The sequence below is a fragment of the Sinocyclocheilus rhinocerous genome, unplaced genomic scaffold (assembly GCF_001515625.1).
Source record: "Sinocyclocheilus rhinocerous isolate Xijiao unplaced genomic scaffold, SAMN03320098_v1.1 scaffold1654, whole genome shotgun sequence".
In the NCBI taxonomy this organism is placed as follows: domain Eukaryota; kingdom Metazoa; phylum Chordata; class Actinopteri; order Cypriniformes; family Cyprinidae; genus Sinocyclocheilus; species Sinocyclocheilus rhinocerous.
In genome coordinates this window covers 296,160-314,051 of record NW_015639533.1, presented here as the reverse complement: position 1 = coordinate 314,051, position 17,892 = coordinate 296,160, and the positions used below count along the sequence as shown (strand labels likewise).

The 17,892-nt window shown below is 34.5% G+C and overlaps 1 protein-coding gene across 2 annotated transcripts in view; it reads left to right on the top strand.

The window, feature by feature from the left end:
* LOC107751431 (glutamate receptor ionotropic, delta-2) overlaps positions 1–17,892 on the top strand; it is a 422,702-nt gene that overhangs the window by 206,545 nt on the left and 198,265 nt on the right. For both annotated transcript variants that reach the window (XM_016567160.1, XM_016567161.1), the window contains exon 3: positions 13,920–14,204. In XM_016567160.1, coding sequence (XP_016422646.1) covers positions 13,920–14,204 — 285 coding nt within the window. The remainder of the gene's footprint in view (positions 1–13,919; positions 14,205–17,892) is intronic.

Below are 17,892 nucleotides of genomic sequence, written 5' to 3'. Positions count from 1 at the left end.
ACCTTTATCACTGTATATAATACTATCATTCTGTAATATGAAACCACGTCTGGTCACAAAAATAAGTTATTTCAAACACTCGACTATGTTAAAAGTTCATTTGGAGAAAAAGCATGTCAATAAATGATATCTTTGTTGGACAACAGGTTTGTAAACAGGCTCCTACGCATGCAAAACTGTATCGCACACATGCTACTGTAGTACATTTATTCAGACCGATTTTTTGTCGCACTGTACAGCCCAAACCAAACCAGTTCCAGATTGTAAAAGGAGCTCAAGCTCCTCATTTAGCGATAAACTCCTCCTCAATTTCACGTCTGCCTTCCACGATGTCGCTCCGCACTGTCGCACACAGAAATGTCAACTACATCTATCTATTTTATATCTATTTTATTTTATAATATATAATATTTCATTGTTGTGTGTATTACAAGACAAAATGTAAATGTATATTTATAGTTACTCTATTTACAGTTATACTGTAAATAGAATCTTCAACAGTTTTGCACAATTTATGTTATGTGATTTATGTCTTTTAGTATGCTATATACAGTATAACATTCTCTCCTTTATAAGGGATAAAAAGTGCAGAGCGATAGCTTCAGAGCTGCTTGCAGTGAGTAGCTTTCACCTTGCGAGGTTGAGACCCAAGTGTGAGGGTAATGGACTAATAGACTTAGATCAGATGGTGCTTTGATGAGTGCTGTGGTGGACAGAGTGGTGATGTCACCTCCTGTTTTGTGTCGGCGATGGACATGCTGTAGAGTTTTCAGACGAATCAGCACTGAGCTGCAGGATGGCATGCTGCCAGAGAGAAGACACAACGCCACATCCATATTTATGACAAAGATGTCCTTACACAGACTCACACCTGCACTTTTGATTAAAACACACACACACACAGACACACACAATGCTCTGCCCTTTCAATGTTTAAAATCAGTGAGCAAATATGTCCCTTGGAACCATTGCTCTGTTTGAAGAGAGGTTGCTTTTTTCTTGTATGAATTTAGCCCTCAGCCAAATCTGTTCAAAGCATCTCTTTTCTCTCTTCTTCAGCAAAGGTGCAGTTCTCATAACCTCATTCTGGTTAAGTCAAAGTCTTTTGGCCCCATAAATTATCTTCCCACACTTACTCTTCCATAGCAGCTGCTGGAATTGAATACCTATAAGCAAAATATAATGAAACATTGCATAACCTCAGTCAAAATAGGTAAGATATTTTTTGTTATTATGTTCAGAAAGGGTATGTATATTAACAACATCAGCCTGAATGAGAAGTTGACTTGTTTCTATCATGAACAAGGTTTTGCAGTATTTTATTATTATATTATATTATATTTTATTTCCCCTCTATTACTTAGAAAAAAATACACAAAAGCATCATAAACATAAAAACATACTTCATAAATGTGGTCCGATCAAGATCAGATCATTTTGATTTATAACTGGTTATGTTAATCAACATATTCTTTGAAAAGATCTGATGTGGGGGAAAAAGATTTGTAAATGCTTTTGAATCAAAATCTACTATATATTCCTTTCCTCATACATGTATGCATATTTGCATTGCTTTGGCCATTCTCTACTGATCTCACCTTCTCCTATGCCATGATTGGTTGATTATTTACAATGCCTGCATGCTATTGGTCACATCACTTTTCAATCATTACCTTAAGCAAGCATGAAAACAGTAGGAAACCAAAGCCAGAACCCAGATATTTTAGGCAATTCAGAAGTCTCAGCCATGACATGTCTGGGAAAAAGAAGACGTATTATCAACCTATAATTATATCTCATCACTCTGTAAAATTTAAGTCACATTTCTTTTTTTTCTTTTCTTTTCTTTTTTTCTTTTAATGTTTTAATCATCTATTTGCCTTTACACACCAAATACACAAAATAATGTTCTTTTTAGCAGCATCATATGACCCCTTTAAATTAATCTGCAGTGCCCTCAATTAACATGAGGTTATAAGAAATGCGTGCATTGCAATTATAAATGAATAGAAAATGTATTCTAATATAGTTTTAGATGGAATATAGCATGTGTGGGATGTTTCAATATATTACATGATTTTCCCACATTGTTGCCAACTGTAGCCTGTAGGGCTGGGTTTTGACACAAATTTCACGATTCGATTAGATTCTCATTGACAAGCTTGCTATTCGATTCGATTCAATATCGATTATTTTGGATAAATATTTTTTTATATTTTTTTATTACTTTGCGCGGCCGAAACACTAATTGAGAGATTACATGAGACAAGATACAGATTGTAAAGTTGTAATCTGAGACTTTGTTTCATATTAAAAGTACCAAAGCACAATGCTTATTGCAATTTATTGGGTGGGAGGTGCCCTTCAATGTTCCATCCATTAACTGAGAACAGGCTAGACTAATCGATTATTGGGATTTATGAATCGATATCGTTCTGTAAAAATGAGAATCGATTAAAATCGAGATATTGATATTATTTACAGCCCTAGTAGCCTGCCATATGCTGCATCCACAAAAATTATTAAATCTCTAAACTATATTATGCTTAACAATGTGAAACCATAGCAGATAGCCAGGAGGGTGAGAGAGAGCGTAGGTTAAAAATCACTTGTTAAAAGTGATCCCTTTATTTGGCTAGGAATTAAGACCCATACAACTTGAAAACATCGTTTTATACACAGAATTCTCTGCTGTTCAAACTAATGATAAAAACGTATCACTTTTAATTCAAAATGTTGAAAATCACTTTTTCTATTATGTTACGTCACAGAAAATGTGCAGGGAACAGTTCCACATACAGATGCAGTTCCTCTTAAACATTATGATTTTAATGACTGTATTTGTTCATCTAGTTAATTATTTTATGATTTATTTTTAAATATTACAAGTTAAATGACAGCAAATTACATTTTACATCAATAGCTCTTTTATAAACTACTTTGGACTCTTCTTAAAAATTGTATCTGTATTTTAGAGTTGTAACTTCCTTTTATCTTTTATCTCTGTACTCTAATCTTCTGTCTCATTTCATAAGAATAATCATCACTTTTAATTATATTTTCATTGGCTGTACAGAATTATGATTTTTGCTTAGCTGAAATACATAAAAGTCCAGTGTTCTTTTAAGTACTGCATTTTGAAAAACTCTTTTAATTTAAACTTTGTACTTGTCTGAGATTAGACAGACCTTTTTAGTTTTAACTTCAGTTAAATAAGATATAAGTTTCATTTAAAAATGACATTTCAACATTTATTGTAAAATACTTTGTGTACCAATACTTCTAAAATAATAATAATAAAAAGCTAGACTAAGCTCTGAATATCCACTGACCTTAGAACTGCCCTTTAGAACGGCAATATTTTTTTAATGTATGTATTTATTTATTTGGCTAGGAATTAAGACCCATACAACTTGAAAAGATCGTTTTACACACATAATTCTCTGCTGTTCAAAGAATGAGAAAAACCTATGAGAAAATGATGGCCTTTTTGTTTGAATATACAGTAAAATTGCATCATGTCAACTGCCTAGATGATGAATCCCAAAGGAGGAGGGCTTTGCATATTTTCTTCACATAAAGATGTTAGAGACCAGATCTGTGGCATCTGGTGCTTTGCTTTAATTTAGAAATCCCAGATTTTTTCCCTCTCTTTGTTTTATATCTCTCCTTCAATCACCGCAGAGGGGCTTTGTTCAGAGACCAGCCCTTAGAGGAGATAAGAGGAGGCAGGTAAGTACGGAGACTTGCAGGGGAAAGAGAGAGAGCGAGAGCTAAAGAAGATGAATAGAGTTAGATGAAAGAGAAGGAGGAGAGGGAGGATGGATGCCGAGGAGATTTCTAATGAGTCACAGGTTGATTCCATCCGTGTTAGCATGTGGAGAATCACTCGTGATGAATGACTCCTTCAGTGCTTCAATTAGGGGTGAAACTTTGCAGATCCGGTCAGTCATATTGGAGTACACACAGGTACAAGCTCACAAAAAATGAGTAAGAAACCAGCCAGATCTCATTACCAGGTCTGGTTTGCTGGTTTTAGCCAATTGTCAGCTTGGTAAACCAGCTGAACACCAACTAGGCCAGCCTACACCAGCTCAGGCTGTTATTTTCAGCAGGGCGCACACACAAGAACACCCTTTCAAAATAGGAACCCACTCGGTTTAACCGCAGGGATTTGGGAGTTCAGAGTAGTTTCCCTCAGCTCTTTTTTCACTTCATCCCCCCTTGACTTTTTCTTTGGCTGTGGTTGCTTTTCTTATACCTATCTTTTAAGTGCGCAGCACCAGGTGTGCCTGCAGCACCGCATTGATTTGATCCTCTCGTATGCAGCCAGCTGGTGCGCTAACCTGCGCACGTGTCTTCATTACACAAACAGGCATACCGAAACAGATCCCGTCAATGCCGCGCGACCGTCCCTTCATCAAACACTTACATCCTGACATTTGGAGACTGTCCCACCTGGGACTGTTTGACTCGTTTTCCCTTACTGCGTAGCACATTTCTAAACAGCTCCCGCGCAGCTCGCTGGCAAACATCTGCTGCGCAGGAAGCGTGCTGAGGTTGTAGCAGAGATGGTTATTGGCATTTGGTTCTGATTTCTTTGGGTGGAGAAATCTAGTTGAAAACATAGGATACAACCTGTTAAAACGAGAAAAAAACAACAACAACAACAACTTAATTTACTATAATCTACTTATATCTGACATAATATACATTTATCTTGGATTCATAATGTAAAGTTATAAGTTTCAGAATTACCAAACAAATGTTCAATATGTTATCTTTCTCTTAAAAATAATAACAATGAAGCATTAAATAATATTAAATAGAATAAAAGTGGCAGATATGTTGCTTGCTTGTACAGATGAATCTGTGATTCCGAAGTACAGTGAATATCATCCACACTAGTGCGGTGACTGACAGCCACATATACACATCAAAACATTAGATTCATCTGCGCTGAGGAGCTGTGGCAATGCACAACCCACATAGGATGATAATTCTGCAAATAACTGCAATTGCAGGTTTCAAACAGAGATGGCGATAATTAATTAATTAAGACATTAATAACAGGTTAAGTACAAATATAAAGTATATACAATAGGCCTGTAGTGCATAAGCATTTGTGCATTCCAGACAGGCCATCGTTACACCATTAGGGGACAGTAAGTTTGTTAGTGAGCCACCATTGAATCATTTGCTAAACCGATTGGTTCATAAGCATCAATTCATGTCTTTATGAGTGAGTCATTGAATTATTAATTTAACCAATTAATTCTACACACTGATTCATTTAGGGGAGGAACAAGTCTCTTAATGAAGGAATCACTAAATCATTCATTAAAGGGGGTTCGATTTTATCCATACTGGAATAATTATTGAATAGGGGTGGGAGAAAAAATTGATTCTCCGATGCATCGCGATTCTCTCTTCAATGATTCTGAATCGATTCTGAACATTTCAGAATCGATTCTGAGCATGTTTTTTCCTCGCATATGGCACGTGTGTGCGCCAGAGACAATCGCGGCGGACTTCATTGCACAGAATATGCACTGTGAGACACGTGCACATTGCTTGACAGTGTGTGCTTCCACCCGCCGTTATTTCAGCATTTTACTTTAGATATGCTTTCCTTTATGCCGTTTGGAATGGAGTACGTATAAGATGCACGAAACTCACGTACTGACAGACTTTCACGTGTGCTTTGTGTTTCATGTCCTGAAGCTCGATCGCGGCTGCGGTTAAATGCACTTGCATCTCCGAATACTTTTATACGAAATTGATGTAAACACAGTCAGTTATGTTTTCAGAACAGGACAAAGCATCTGATATAACAAAATAGAAATGTGCATTAGTGTGAATCGGTGTGAATGCAGCCTGTTAAAGCTGCCACTGTCTGTGATCTCATGAGTAATAAATAATCAAACAGCAATAATGCTAAGGAAAAAAGAAAAACCCATAACTATGATTGTCTGTAAACTTTCGGATAGCCTACTTAAAGAACACTTATTTTTAAAATAAGTAATTATTTTAAAAAGTAGCCTGTTTATATAATTTAATTTAAAAAAAAAGTAAAATTTGCACAAAATAAATTTGATAGTATTTGCACAGCAGAATAATTAATTAGGAAAAAATATAGATCAAGAATCATTTTGGAATCGGATCGTGACTCCCAGAATCGGAATCGGATCGGATCGTGAAGTACCTAAAGATTCCCACCCCAATTATTGAACTCCACGTGAAATGGAAGTTAACCCTAATTCACATGTTTTCTAAATGCATGTTAATGAAATTATTTTTAACTATTGCATGCATATGTTTTATTAATTTATTTTATTTGTATATTTTTTGCTCTGGTAACGTTTAATGAAAATATTATTGTCAATACTAAATCTTACAGTGAAATAATAGACTTCTCTCTGGTGACCTATGGCAGATTTCATAATTTAGTCACATTTATTTAAAATAAATAAATAAATAAAAATAACAATTTGGAGTAACATGCACCAATTAGTCTCTCACAATAACACCAAAAAATGTCAATTTTGATTCCATGTTCTCTTTAAGTGTGTAACTTGCTGAAAAATAAATAAATACATTGCACAATATTACACCATGAGGGAGATATCGCTAACAAATTCTCAGTCCTCTCCAAAATGGTTTCACGCTCTCTGGGTAATTAGAGAACATTGTCCAGCACTTCTATCTCTAATTAAACAACTGATAAGTATCTAATTCCCAAAGAAGCAATTGAAAACATTATAATATGAGCTAAAGACAAATCTGAAGATATCTAATATCTGTTTGCTCTAAGCCAGCACTGTGCCCAATTCCTTCCGATGAGAAGGATGAAACACCTTTTAGTGTCAAGGCTAAGCTAGAGAGAGAGAGAGAGAGGAAGGGAGGAAGGATGAGTTGCGGATCTTCCTCATAAAAATGACAGCAGCAAAAGCCTCCACTATAAAAAGGAAAGCCAGTGCTCTCCTGGGACAAATTTATCTGGAGTGCTCAACACTGTTAGATTTTCAGTGGAGAGAAGGGTCTCTGTGTGTGTGTGTCTAAGTGGTGATGAGAAACGTTAAGGACTCCTGATATAGACCGGTGTGAGAGGCCACAAGCTACGTGCTAAACCAGATCTCTCAACATTTTTTCCCCCTGTGTTTCTTTGTCTTCAGCTTCATCTTCTGCTTTTGCATGTATTTATAAATCCGAAAAGGTCTATTTATTCAAACTAGAAGTGAACAAATACACCCACAGGTATGAGTAAGGGAGGAGGTGAGCATGTTGGGAGAAAAAAGGAGTGTGAGCATGACAGCAGCAGCTGAGATTTACATTAGGTTTCGCTCATGTTGATCTGTCAGGAGTCAGTGGGCTCTTTCTGCACTGTCTCTCAGATGGGATTTGTGTGTTGCACTCTGGACTTGCTAAGACTTGTACATCCCTATGTTATTGGGAACTCAGGACTACATGTGAGGTCCAGAAATAAAGATTTTGATGCAGTGAGGTCCGTGTAACGCTTCACAATTCAATTTCAGACCATATGGAGCAAATGCAAAAATGCAAAAATGAAACCAAACATTAATTTTTTCATTTTTTCAGTTACTTCATAAATGAATAATTGCCATTTTTTCAATTTTACTTTTGCTAAATTGTGACTTCAGAAATGATAAAATCTAAACAATTTTTACTTTTCAATTTTTTTTATCTTACTATTCGCGCTGTGGGCTGTACCATTAGGGCGGGGGTGTGGCCGCGGACTGTTTCACAAATGCTTAATGTGGCTTAATATCCTACTAAAACAGTGACACTGGAGGACACACCTTATAATAAACATATAGGCTACAGACAAGCTAGCCCAGAATATGAAGACAATTTGTTAAGTGTCAGAATATGAATGAGCAATGTTTCACGTGAAGCGATTTCTTCCCATAGAAAACTATCTGTCATACACACACACATAACCACCGGAGATGTAGGCTATACATAAATCTTTATTCATAAACACCAGACGCGGAAATCCGTCTGCATATATCTCCAGGTAATTTTGAACTGTAAAAGCTACATTTGATTATAAATGTTTATAAATTATTTGTATATAGGTTTTTTCAGCAGGCTACAAACATTACCACGAATTACGTAGCCTAACTCGGCTGCAACCGCGACAGCTGAGCATAGCAGAGCATAGCAAATTACTGTATGCTATAATGTTTTCCAAATGTAGCTTTTACAGTTCAAACATTACCAGAATATATATGTAGATGGATTTTCGCGGCTGGTGTTTAATTATATGAATATAAACATATGCATGTAAATACATGTAAATATTTTCAAAAAGATATACTGCATGTGTTTATATATATATATATATATATATATATATATACACATAGTAAATATACACAGTACACACACATACAGTATATTATGTAAACAAACTTTTATTTTGGATGTGATTAATCATTTGACAGCACTAATTATTATTAATTCATTTAAAAGCAAAATTTTCAGCGGCCATTATTCCAGTCTTCAGTGTCACATGACCCTTCAGAAATCATACTAATATATTAATTTGGCGATCAAGAAATGTTCCTTATATTTTCAATGTTGTAAACAGTTTTGCAGCTTAATATTATTGCGGAAACGGTAATAGTGTTTTCTGTATTGTTTGATAAATATAAAGTTCAAAAGGATAGCATTTTTTTAAATAAAAATTGTTTATAATATTATGAATGTCTTTACTATCCATTTTGAGCAATTCAATGCATCATTGCTTAATAAAATGAATAATTTCTTTAAAAATAAACATTTACTTCAAAAAAGCTTTAGCCTTCATCTCCGGTGGTTACAATTATACTGTATGTTTTTTTTTTTATGAATTGGCTGATTGATTTGATTGAGTTCAACTTTAGTTATTAACTTTAATTCGCTTGTTTATAAAATCTGAATATGGGCAAATAATAAATAAAATGATAATTCTTAGACTGTTCAACCACTGGTCAAATGTTTGGGGTTGGTAAGTAGTTTTTTTTTTTTTCTCTTATCTTTTTTTCTCTTTTCTCGTTTTCTCTTTTCTCTTTTCTCTCTTAAGTCTCTTATCCTCACCAAGTTTCCATTTATTTGATTAAAAGTATATAAAAACAGTATTAATGTTAAACATTAATGTTAAATATTAATATATAATATAATATTATTTTTATTATATTAATATATAATAATAATATTTTTTGTTGTAAACAGTTTTGCAGCTTAATATTATTGCGGAAACGGTAATAGTGTTTTCTGTATTGTTTGATAAATATAAAGTTCAAAAGGATAGCATTTTTTTAAATAAAAATTGTTTATAATATTATGAATGTCTTTACTATCCATTTTGAGCAATTCAATGCATCATTGCTTAATAAAATGAATAATTTCTTTAAAAATAAACATTTACTTCAAATTGTATTAGAAATACCAAAATTGTATTCATGTAAAATATTAAAAGTATTTATTTTGATGTTTATAAGAGTAATGAATGAAGATGAATTGATTAGAGTCTCCAAGATGAAATATTTTGTGTTGTTGTTAAAGGGAAACTTTAATGTTGTATTAGAAATACCAAAATTGTATTCATGTAAAATATTAAAAGTATTTATTTTGATGTTTATAAGAGTAATGAATGAAGATGAATTGATTAGAGTCTCCAAGATGAAATATTTTGTGTTGTTGTTAAAGGGAAACTTTAATGTTTGTGCATCAGTTGTATGTGCAGGGTACTTCAGGTACTAATGTGGGAGATATGTCAGAGACTTAAACACTATTTGTCTGCTTTGTATTTTTAATGAAATGGAAATGAACAGTGCGTAACTTATTTATAATCAACACAATCACAATTAGGTTGGGAAGAAACATATTGAACATGAATTACTTATGCTAAATTACACTAATTAACAGTAAACATCCTAATTGAGTCAACTTCAAAAACACAGTGATAGAAAGCACTCTTTAAGTACGTTCTTTTTACCCTTAAAAAAAGCTTTTTTTTTAACTAATCCAATATATTGTAGATAAGCAATTTTCTCTGAAATAAATCAGGTTTTAAGAGAATAAAGTCGGTGCCCTTAAATGGAATATCCCTGTTTACTTTCAAAGAAAAAATAAGTCTTTATTTAAATTTTAATGCAGCATTATTGCAGTGTTTTGAAAGTGTCAGGGAATAATGCAGTCCCTGGTGAGAATTAGTGCAAATATGAATGCTTGTGTTTTTAACTTCAGTTGAAGGTTTAATATTCAAGACTTAACGGGCCATGTCAAGACTTGATGGGATCATATGTAATCAAACAAAGGACAACATTATAAGACTTCATATGTAATGATTGATCAACACTGCCTTTCGCTAACATAGTTAGCAAGACCTACGAGGAATGTGGATCACTGACAGATCATTGCACTAATTCACAGAAGTGCTTTAATAAGTAAGGATTAGCTAGCCTTTCCATTTTCAGTCAGTCCAAGCCATAACGGGAGGCAGTGCAAAACGCTCTACCTCATTAAACAAGATCTTATTAACTGGAGCTCGGCTTATTCAGCTTAAAACTTGTGCATTTAATCAATTAAGTTGCATGCGTTAAGTTAATCATTATAATTCCACACATTTTGTGGGATCAAATGTCAAGGTTTCATTATGGTGTATTTTCAGAATGATTGGCAGTTCCTTTTGTTTTGCAGAGTTTAAATGGACTGTTTTAAAAGAAACATGTTTTCAATTAACTCATAACTCATAATTAAATCATAATTAACTAAATTAACTCAAAATCTTTTTTCTTTCTTTCTTTCTTTCTTTCCTTCCTTCCTTCCTTCCTTTCTTTCATTCTTTCTTTCACTGGATGATCCACAGATCTTGTTCATTCTCAAATATTGCTAGCATTTTTCTTGAGGCCTTAAATGTATAGTCCATCCAAAAATGAAGATTTTGTTATATGTTATACTAGCTGTTATGTTGTTCCAAACCTGAATTTCTTTGTACTGTGGAAAATAAAAGAGGATATTTTAAAGAATGTTTAAGTGACTTCTATGGACAAAACGTACAGTGGAAGTTTTCATTTTTGGGTGGACTATCCCTATAAGTCAAGTAGTTTTTTTTTTATTTTCTCCAGAGCAAAAGTAAAATAATTTTCAATATTCAACATTTACACAAAGATTAATTTGATACCAAATATGCCCATCATCAAAGCTTAAAAATTCTATTCAACTCAGCATACTGAATGATTCCCAGATTTTGATTGGAAAACAAAAATACCCTAGGTCATTTACAAAGTTCACTCATAGAATGATTTCAATATGAGGTGACTTAAAATGGCCTAGGTTGCACATAGTCTCCTTTTCCAACCCAGGCTCATTGGAAAGACGTGCTAGTATCGACATTTCTGGAAAATATCATGTTGCTTCTTATATGTTTCATGACCATTTCAAAGTGAAATGTCCAGTGAGTGACGGTAAAGGTGCATTCAGTTTTATTCAAAACAGATGAACTTGAATCTAGCAATGTTTCATGGTCAGGTGAATGTCAGGTGAGTAACTCTAAAAGGTTAATGTCTTTGAAAATAATGTACCACCTACCCTAAACCTAACCGACAGTGTTAACCAAATCAAACATAAGATGAAAGCCATTCTATTTTAGCTTGCTTTTACAAGACTTTGATCTCTTTTGAGTGTCATCGTGGTTCATAAAAGCACTCTGCATTGCAAGTGTAGTGCTGTACCAGGTGAGCTACCAAGCAAGTTTACTTTGTCAGAAAAGCCACACATACAGTATGGAGCTGGTTTAAATCGCACACTATGGTAAAAGTTTGAGGTCATAACATAGTATAATGCAAGGAATTGTGCAAAAGTAAGTCTTTATTAATCAATAATCTGCCCCTGTAAGCATAATTTATGTGAAAAAGAAATTCAATTTGCTGGTGTGCTTAACTGACACTTTATTTCAGCTAGAAAATGCATTGAATGTACAGTAGGTAGAGGCACGTTTTTCCAATGAGCCTCAATTGTCCATTTCATTTCGCTTCGCAGTTTGCTTTTTCAGCACTATTGTTTGCGTCTTCCCTTCCTGTCATTCTGCCCCTGGTTGACACTCTCATTTCTTTTTTTTCTTTTTTTTTTTGCCGGAGTTGGCAAAATTTCACTGCTCCATGGCCCACTTCGACATACTGCATTTTACCTTCCCCAACTTCAGTTACGCTAAATAAAATGAGTCAAGTGAGATGAATGTTCATGTCTGACATCAGCTTTACTGCACATCCGGGAGCCACAAACTGAACAAGGACAAAAAGGGTGAGGTTATTCGTGGGAGGGACTTTCATTTCTTTGGAAATAGATTTGTGCTTCATTACAAAATGGAGTTATGCAGTAGGTTGTGGAGTGTAATTACAGAAATCACTGCAGGAACTCAATCAGAATAGTCAAGCATTAAAGCATTTATGCAGCAAAAAAAATGAAGTAACCAGTCAGCACTCTTAAAGCTGCATCTGTGCTGATGAGCATCTGTTTATGCAAACCGTGTAAGTGCTTATGAATGGAATGTTTGTCAAATTAAAATTTCAAAACTAAGTATTTATACTGAAGAATGCTGTATCTCGTATGTTTTTCCATAAACACCCTAGCCTGTGTGATAGACTCCCAAATGTTTTTTGTCTGATGGTATTCAGATGGGAGAGTCTCTAAAAGTGCTGAATTGTTAATGAAGCTCTAAGTGGAGGGGAAATAATCATATTTGCACAGTTGTAATTAAAGCCATTGGTAAAGACATATTGATCGCCACCACCTTTGGCTGCCAGCCTGTGATTACGCTCAGGGATTGAGCCATAAAATATATTTCTCCAAGATAGCAAGCCACATGGTTACTTGACTGAACAAAATGGAACTTGACTGGTGTCATATAAATTTGAAGAACTAGGGAACTATGTACTTACCTTCTGTAGGGATAGGCCACAATAGTAAAGTAGCCTGTCTACAACCTATCTACAATTATGTTTATCTTAATTTTTTAATGTGTTTAATGCTGGTGGCTTAATTAGCATGCTACCAGTGTGCTGTGTTTTAGCTGTTAAACAGTTTGAATGATTAAACTCTCTCAGAAAGTTGCATCTTTTATTTAATCTGCTTCATCTGCTGTTGAAATCTGCTTAAACTAACCTGCTTTGCTGGTCTTATCTGGTTTAATAGGGTCTCCCAGACTGGTCTGCACTTAAAGCTATAGCTCACCCAAAAATGACAGTTCTGTCATCATTTACTAATCCACATGTTGTTCGAAACCTTTATGCCTTTTTTTTTTTTTTTTTGGAGCGCAAAAGAAGATATTTTGAAGATTGTATAAATGAATAAAGAACCGTTTTGGTTACCATTGCCTTTTTTGTATAGATAGAACACACAGAGACATTTCTCAAAATGGTGAGAGGATTTTGTTTAGTTTTTGGGCAAATTGTCTTTTTAAGCTAATCTTGCAAGTGTTTATCCAGTTTAGCTAGGCGGCAGCAGGTCTTCAACCAACAGACAGACTGACTGGGTTTGATAACTATAAGGTTTTGATAATTGTTCTAATTACATGACAAAAGGGGGGTCAGTACTGTTGGAATCATTTTTAGAACATTTTTGTCCTGCTGATAAACAATAAAAACACTAACAGCCAATCAGAATCCACTCAAGATTAAAGAGCTTGAACATTTCATGCGATACATGACAACTGCAGCATGCACTTAAAATTAACAGAACATTATCATCCCTTGGTGGACACAAATAATTTTAATATTTATAATTATCGCTCTTGGTGTGAATGTACCTCAAAACCAGCAAACCAATATAAAATAAATAAATAAATATATAAATATAAAGTTTCTCACATTCCCATTTTATATTTCCTCTCTCTCTCTCTCTGTCGCCCACAGCCTGCGAGTTGATGAACAGAGGTATCTTAGCCTTGGTCAGCTCTATCGGCTGTATGTCTGCGGTGTCGCTGCAGTCTTTAGCTGACGCAATGCACATCCCGCACCTCTTCATCCAGAGGGCACCCACAGGCACTCCTCGCTCTAGCTGCCCGGCCACCAGTCGCGCCCAACCAGACGACTACACTCTCTTCGTCCGGCCTCCCGTCTACCTAAATGATGTCATCTTCCAAGTGGTGATGGAGTACACCTGGCAGAAGTTCATTATCTTCTACGACACTGACTATGGTGAGTAGTTTCAATTTACTGATGGCAGTAGTAAACGGCCGAAAGGAGCTCTCTCACAGTGTGTCCAATCAGTGACCCCACATTAACAGCCTCTTATTACCACCACCAAGAGGAAATTATACAGCATTATTACCTCCATTGCTCATTATGTGTTTAAGGCATTTTTTTCTGAATGTGTTTAAGAGGAAAAAGCGTGACTGTGAGTGAGGAAAAAGATTCTGGGCATTCACAGATTAACCAGAGAGCCGACTGGGCTGTTGCCCACAGGCCTTTAAGTCCAAGAGGCCTCAAGCTGTTATTAATTTATTTAATTTTTTTCAGGAAACATCTTACCTTGAGCTTTTACCCATTGCATTTCATAGCGTTTCTCTTGGCCTTGCGGTGCATTTCACTGACTGAGCAAAACAAGTTAAACATGTTTCTTGATATGGCAGGTTTTGAAAATTGATGGGAAGGTAAAACAAAGCATGTTTTAAAATGTATGTTGTAGTCGTAACTCTCCTAATGAAAAAAAAAACTAAAATGTATTTGAAATACATTTATTTTGTAAACATATTTACATATTTATGTGCTTAATAAAAATGCATTGCAATTGTATTTTTAGAATACTAAACTGCTATACTTAAAGTCTGCTAAATTGGGATAACTACTGTAATTTTGTGCTTAATGCATTTTAATTGTGCTGAAGAAAGCTAAATAGAAATATACTGAAGTATATTTGATTGTGCTAAAGTGGAACTAAGTATACATCAGGTACACTTTAAATATCTTGCATTTAAAGTCTGATAATATACAGAAATCCTTTTTTATTTAATAGTGATATTAAAACACATTTTCGACATATTAAGAAATGTGCATTGCACAATGAAGAAATACTCCAAATAAAGTTGAATTATAATTTTATATCAGTAAGTCTTAAGTGATATGTCAATAAACATGTTAATGGATTTGAAGTAAACTTAGTATGAAATAAATGTAATTAAAATAAATAAATTATGATATGATTTTTTTTTTACTATGGTACAGTATTCAATCAACAAGAAAGAATAGTAATATATTGTGAATTTTATTTGTTGTGTTTAAATGTTTATATATTGAGAAAATACTTTTGGTTTTGACCATTTGAGCTCTATGTTGGTGTTGAGATTGAGATTGATGTTAGCATGTTTCTAAAAAGGCTGTCACAGTATCAGATTTTTTTACTAAATGATAATTGTGGCCAAAAGAATTCATGATAATGATTTATTGCAACTATCTTTAGAAATTTTGAAAAGGAAAAATGTCATAGAGTTTCATAGAAATTCATCTGTAACTTTATTTTGAAAGAATCACACTCAAAATACAAGTGTAGGGAGGTGGAAAGAGTTTGTAAGCATAACTGTACAAAAGCACACAAAAAGAATGTACAGTTGCTCGCCCCTTCCTGTAGGCTGGGGTGTCAAACACCCATCCTTTTTACCGAATCCAAAAAACTTGGCGAGAAAACTCATTTAGGAGCGGACCGAGAGTCTAATTTTTGTTAGTCACCTCCTCCGACATAATTATTTAAAAAAAATGTTTTTCCAGTTTTATGTGCAATACTGCCATTTATTATCAACTAGATACTGACGCTCAAGTACTAATCATATGTGTAGTATAAACATGATATTCAGTATAGTAGAGGAAAAACAATATGCAGACAAGAGTAGTGTGTCCAAATTTCATAAAACAGTAGATTCTGAAGTATAAACACTTTTATAGACACTTTACTATCCCATGAAGCCAAGTGAGAGGATTTGTGAATGGCAGTGAAGCGACACAAATGACACTGGTAGGTCACGTGACAATGACAACATAACAGTTGTAGTTCATCCGGGCTAGATTCATACACACATTCACACTATATAGAAGATGCTTTTATAACAGCTGCAAAGGTATTAAAAGAAGTACCTGCAAATTTGGACGCAGCCATGCAATACTAAAACAAAGTACCTTAGCAGGCAGCATAATTAAAATGTCTGCTTTCTGGAACACATAAGATGCCTTAAAATCCTGCCTGCGTAGGTAGTTTACTACATTTTGGAACAGAGCGTTTGTGTTTGTCAGTGGGTTAAAGAGAAAAAGGGAGCGCGATATAAGATGGTGGAATAGAGTGTAGTTGTGTGTGAAAAGAACTCCATGGTTGATGGTCCCTCTGGAGGGCACGCTCCGCTGCAGCAGGTTAAGGTGCGGATGAATAAGTACCTGTCCCCGAAGACAAACGGATATGATTTCAGCCATGTCCGGAGGACCATGTGCCCTGTGCAGCCATATAGTAATGAAGCCTTAGAGATCCTCTCCCCTCCTCCCCGCCTTAAGTGTGTGGAGAACTTGACCAGTGACTCCGAAGATAGACTCCTCGGACATTTGATTAGCTGGTCCCTGAGCAAGAGATCTTTCAGAGAGAACAAAGTGTTCCTAAATTGCTTTGGCTTTTTAAGATGACTTGAACAAAAGAGAGTTCATTGGTAAACTGATTGTGCCTCCTTGGTATCTCTTATTTTTCAGGAATAGAGCTGACAGAAGTCGCAAAAAAAAAAAAAGAAAGAAGAAAAGAGAGGTTTCCCGAGGCAATTTCAATCCGAGGTTTCCCTCTCTATATTAAGTGTCCTCTGCCGTAACTGAAGTTATTCTAGGCGACTTCATAAATTGAAGCGATTTTGAAATAAATTGAAGAGTTTTTTTGAGCTAAGTGGATTTTAACTGCAACTTCACAAAACATGATATGCATCGTTAATTAATTTGGGTAGTCTTTTTTTCTTGCTAAATATATATAGGCCTATATATAATATACTACTGTTTTAAAGTCTGGGGTCACAGATTTTTTAAGAAAGAAATTGATACTTTTATTCAGAAAGAATGCTTTAAATGGATCAAGTGGATTATTTTAACTCTCACTATTCATCAAAGAATCCTGAAAAAAGAGACTGTATTGAAGTTTCCACACAAAATTAAGCAGAACAACCATTTTCAACTTTTTGGTATTTTTGGTATAAAGGTATTTGTGAGTGTCAAATTAGCATATCAAATTGATTCTGAAGGAACATGTTACCATTGAAGACTGGAGTAATGGCTACTGACAATTCAGCTTTTTAAAAAATATATATTATTATATATTCACAGATTCAAATGAATATAAAATAAATAAATAAAAAAATCAAATGTTTATGGATTGTAGAAAATTTATATAATCTACACTGTAGATGCCTAACCTGTTGATGCATGGGTGTCCTGGATGCTGATTGGTCAGTCTTTGTAACTTTCAAAGGGTCTGATTTGATAGCATTTTTCTGCTATCCATGATTCTTTGCAATCACGTTACATCCTTGTAGAAGGTATTTCAAAATGCACACTTCTATCTTAACTGACATTCACCTTCAGAGTGATGTAGGTCCCCTAGCTGGCTCATCTACTACAGCATAGGTGCGCACTGCAAAGACAATGGTGTAGAAACAATTTTCACTCAGAAATTGCTAGTAAATTTCACAAATAATTGCAAAGAAACTGCTCGTAACAATGAATTAAACATGAGCTTTTGAAATGTTGAGATTTTGAATTTTGAAGACTGAAATAGTATTATTTTAATAAAATATAATAATAAATATAATAATAGTATAATCTAGAATAATATGTTTTATTCACAACTTCATTTTTTACAGTGCAGCTGAGA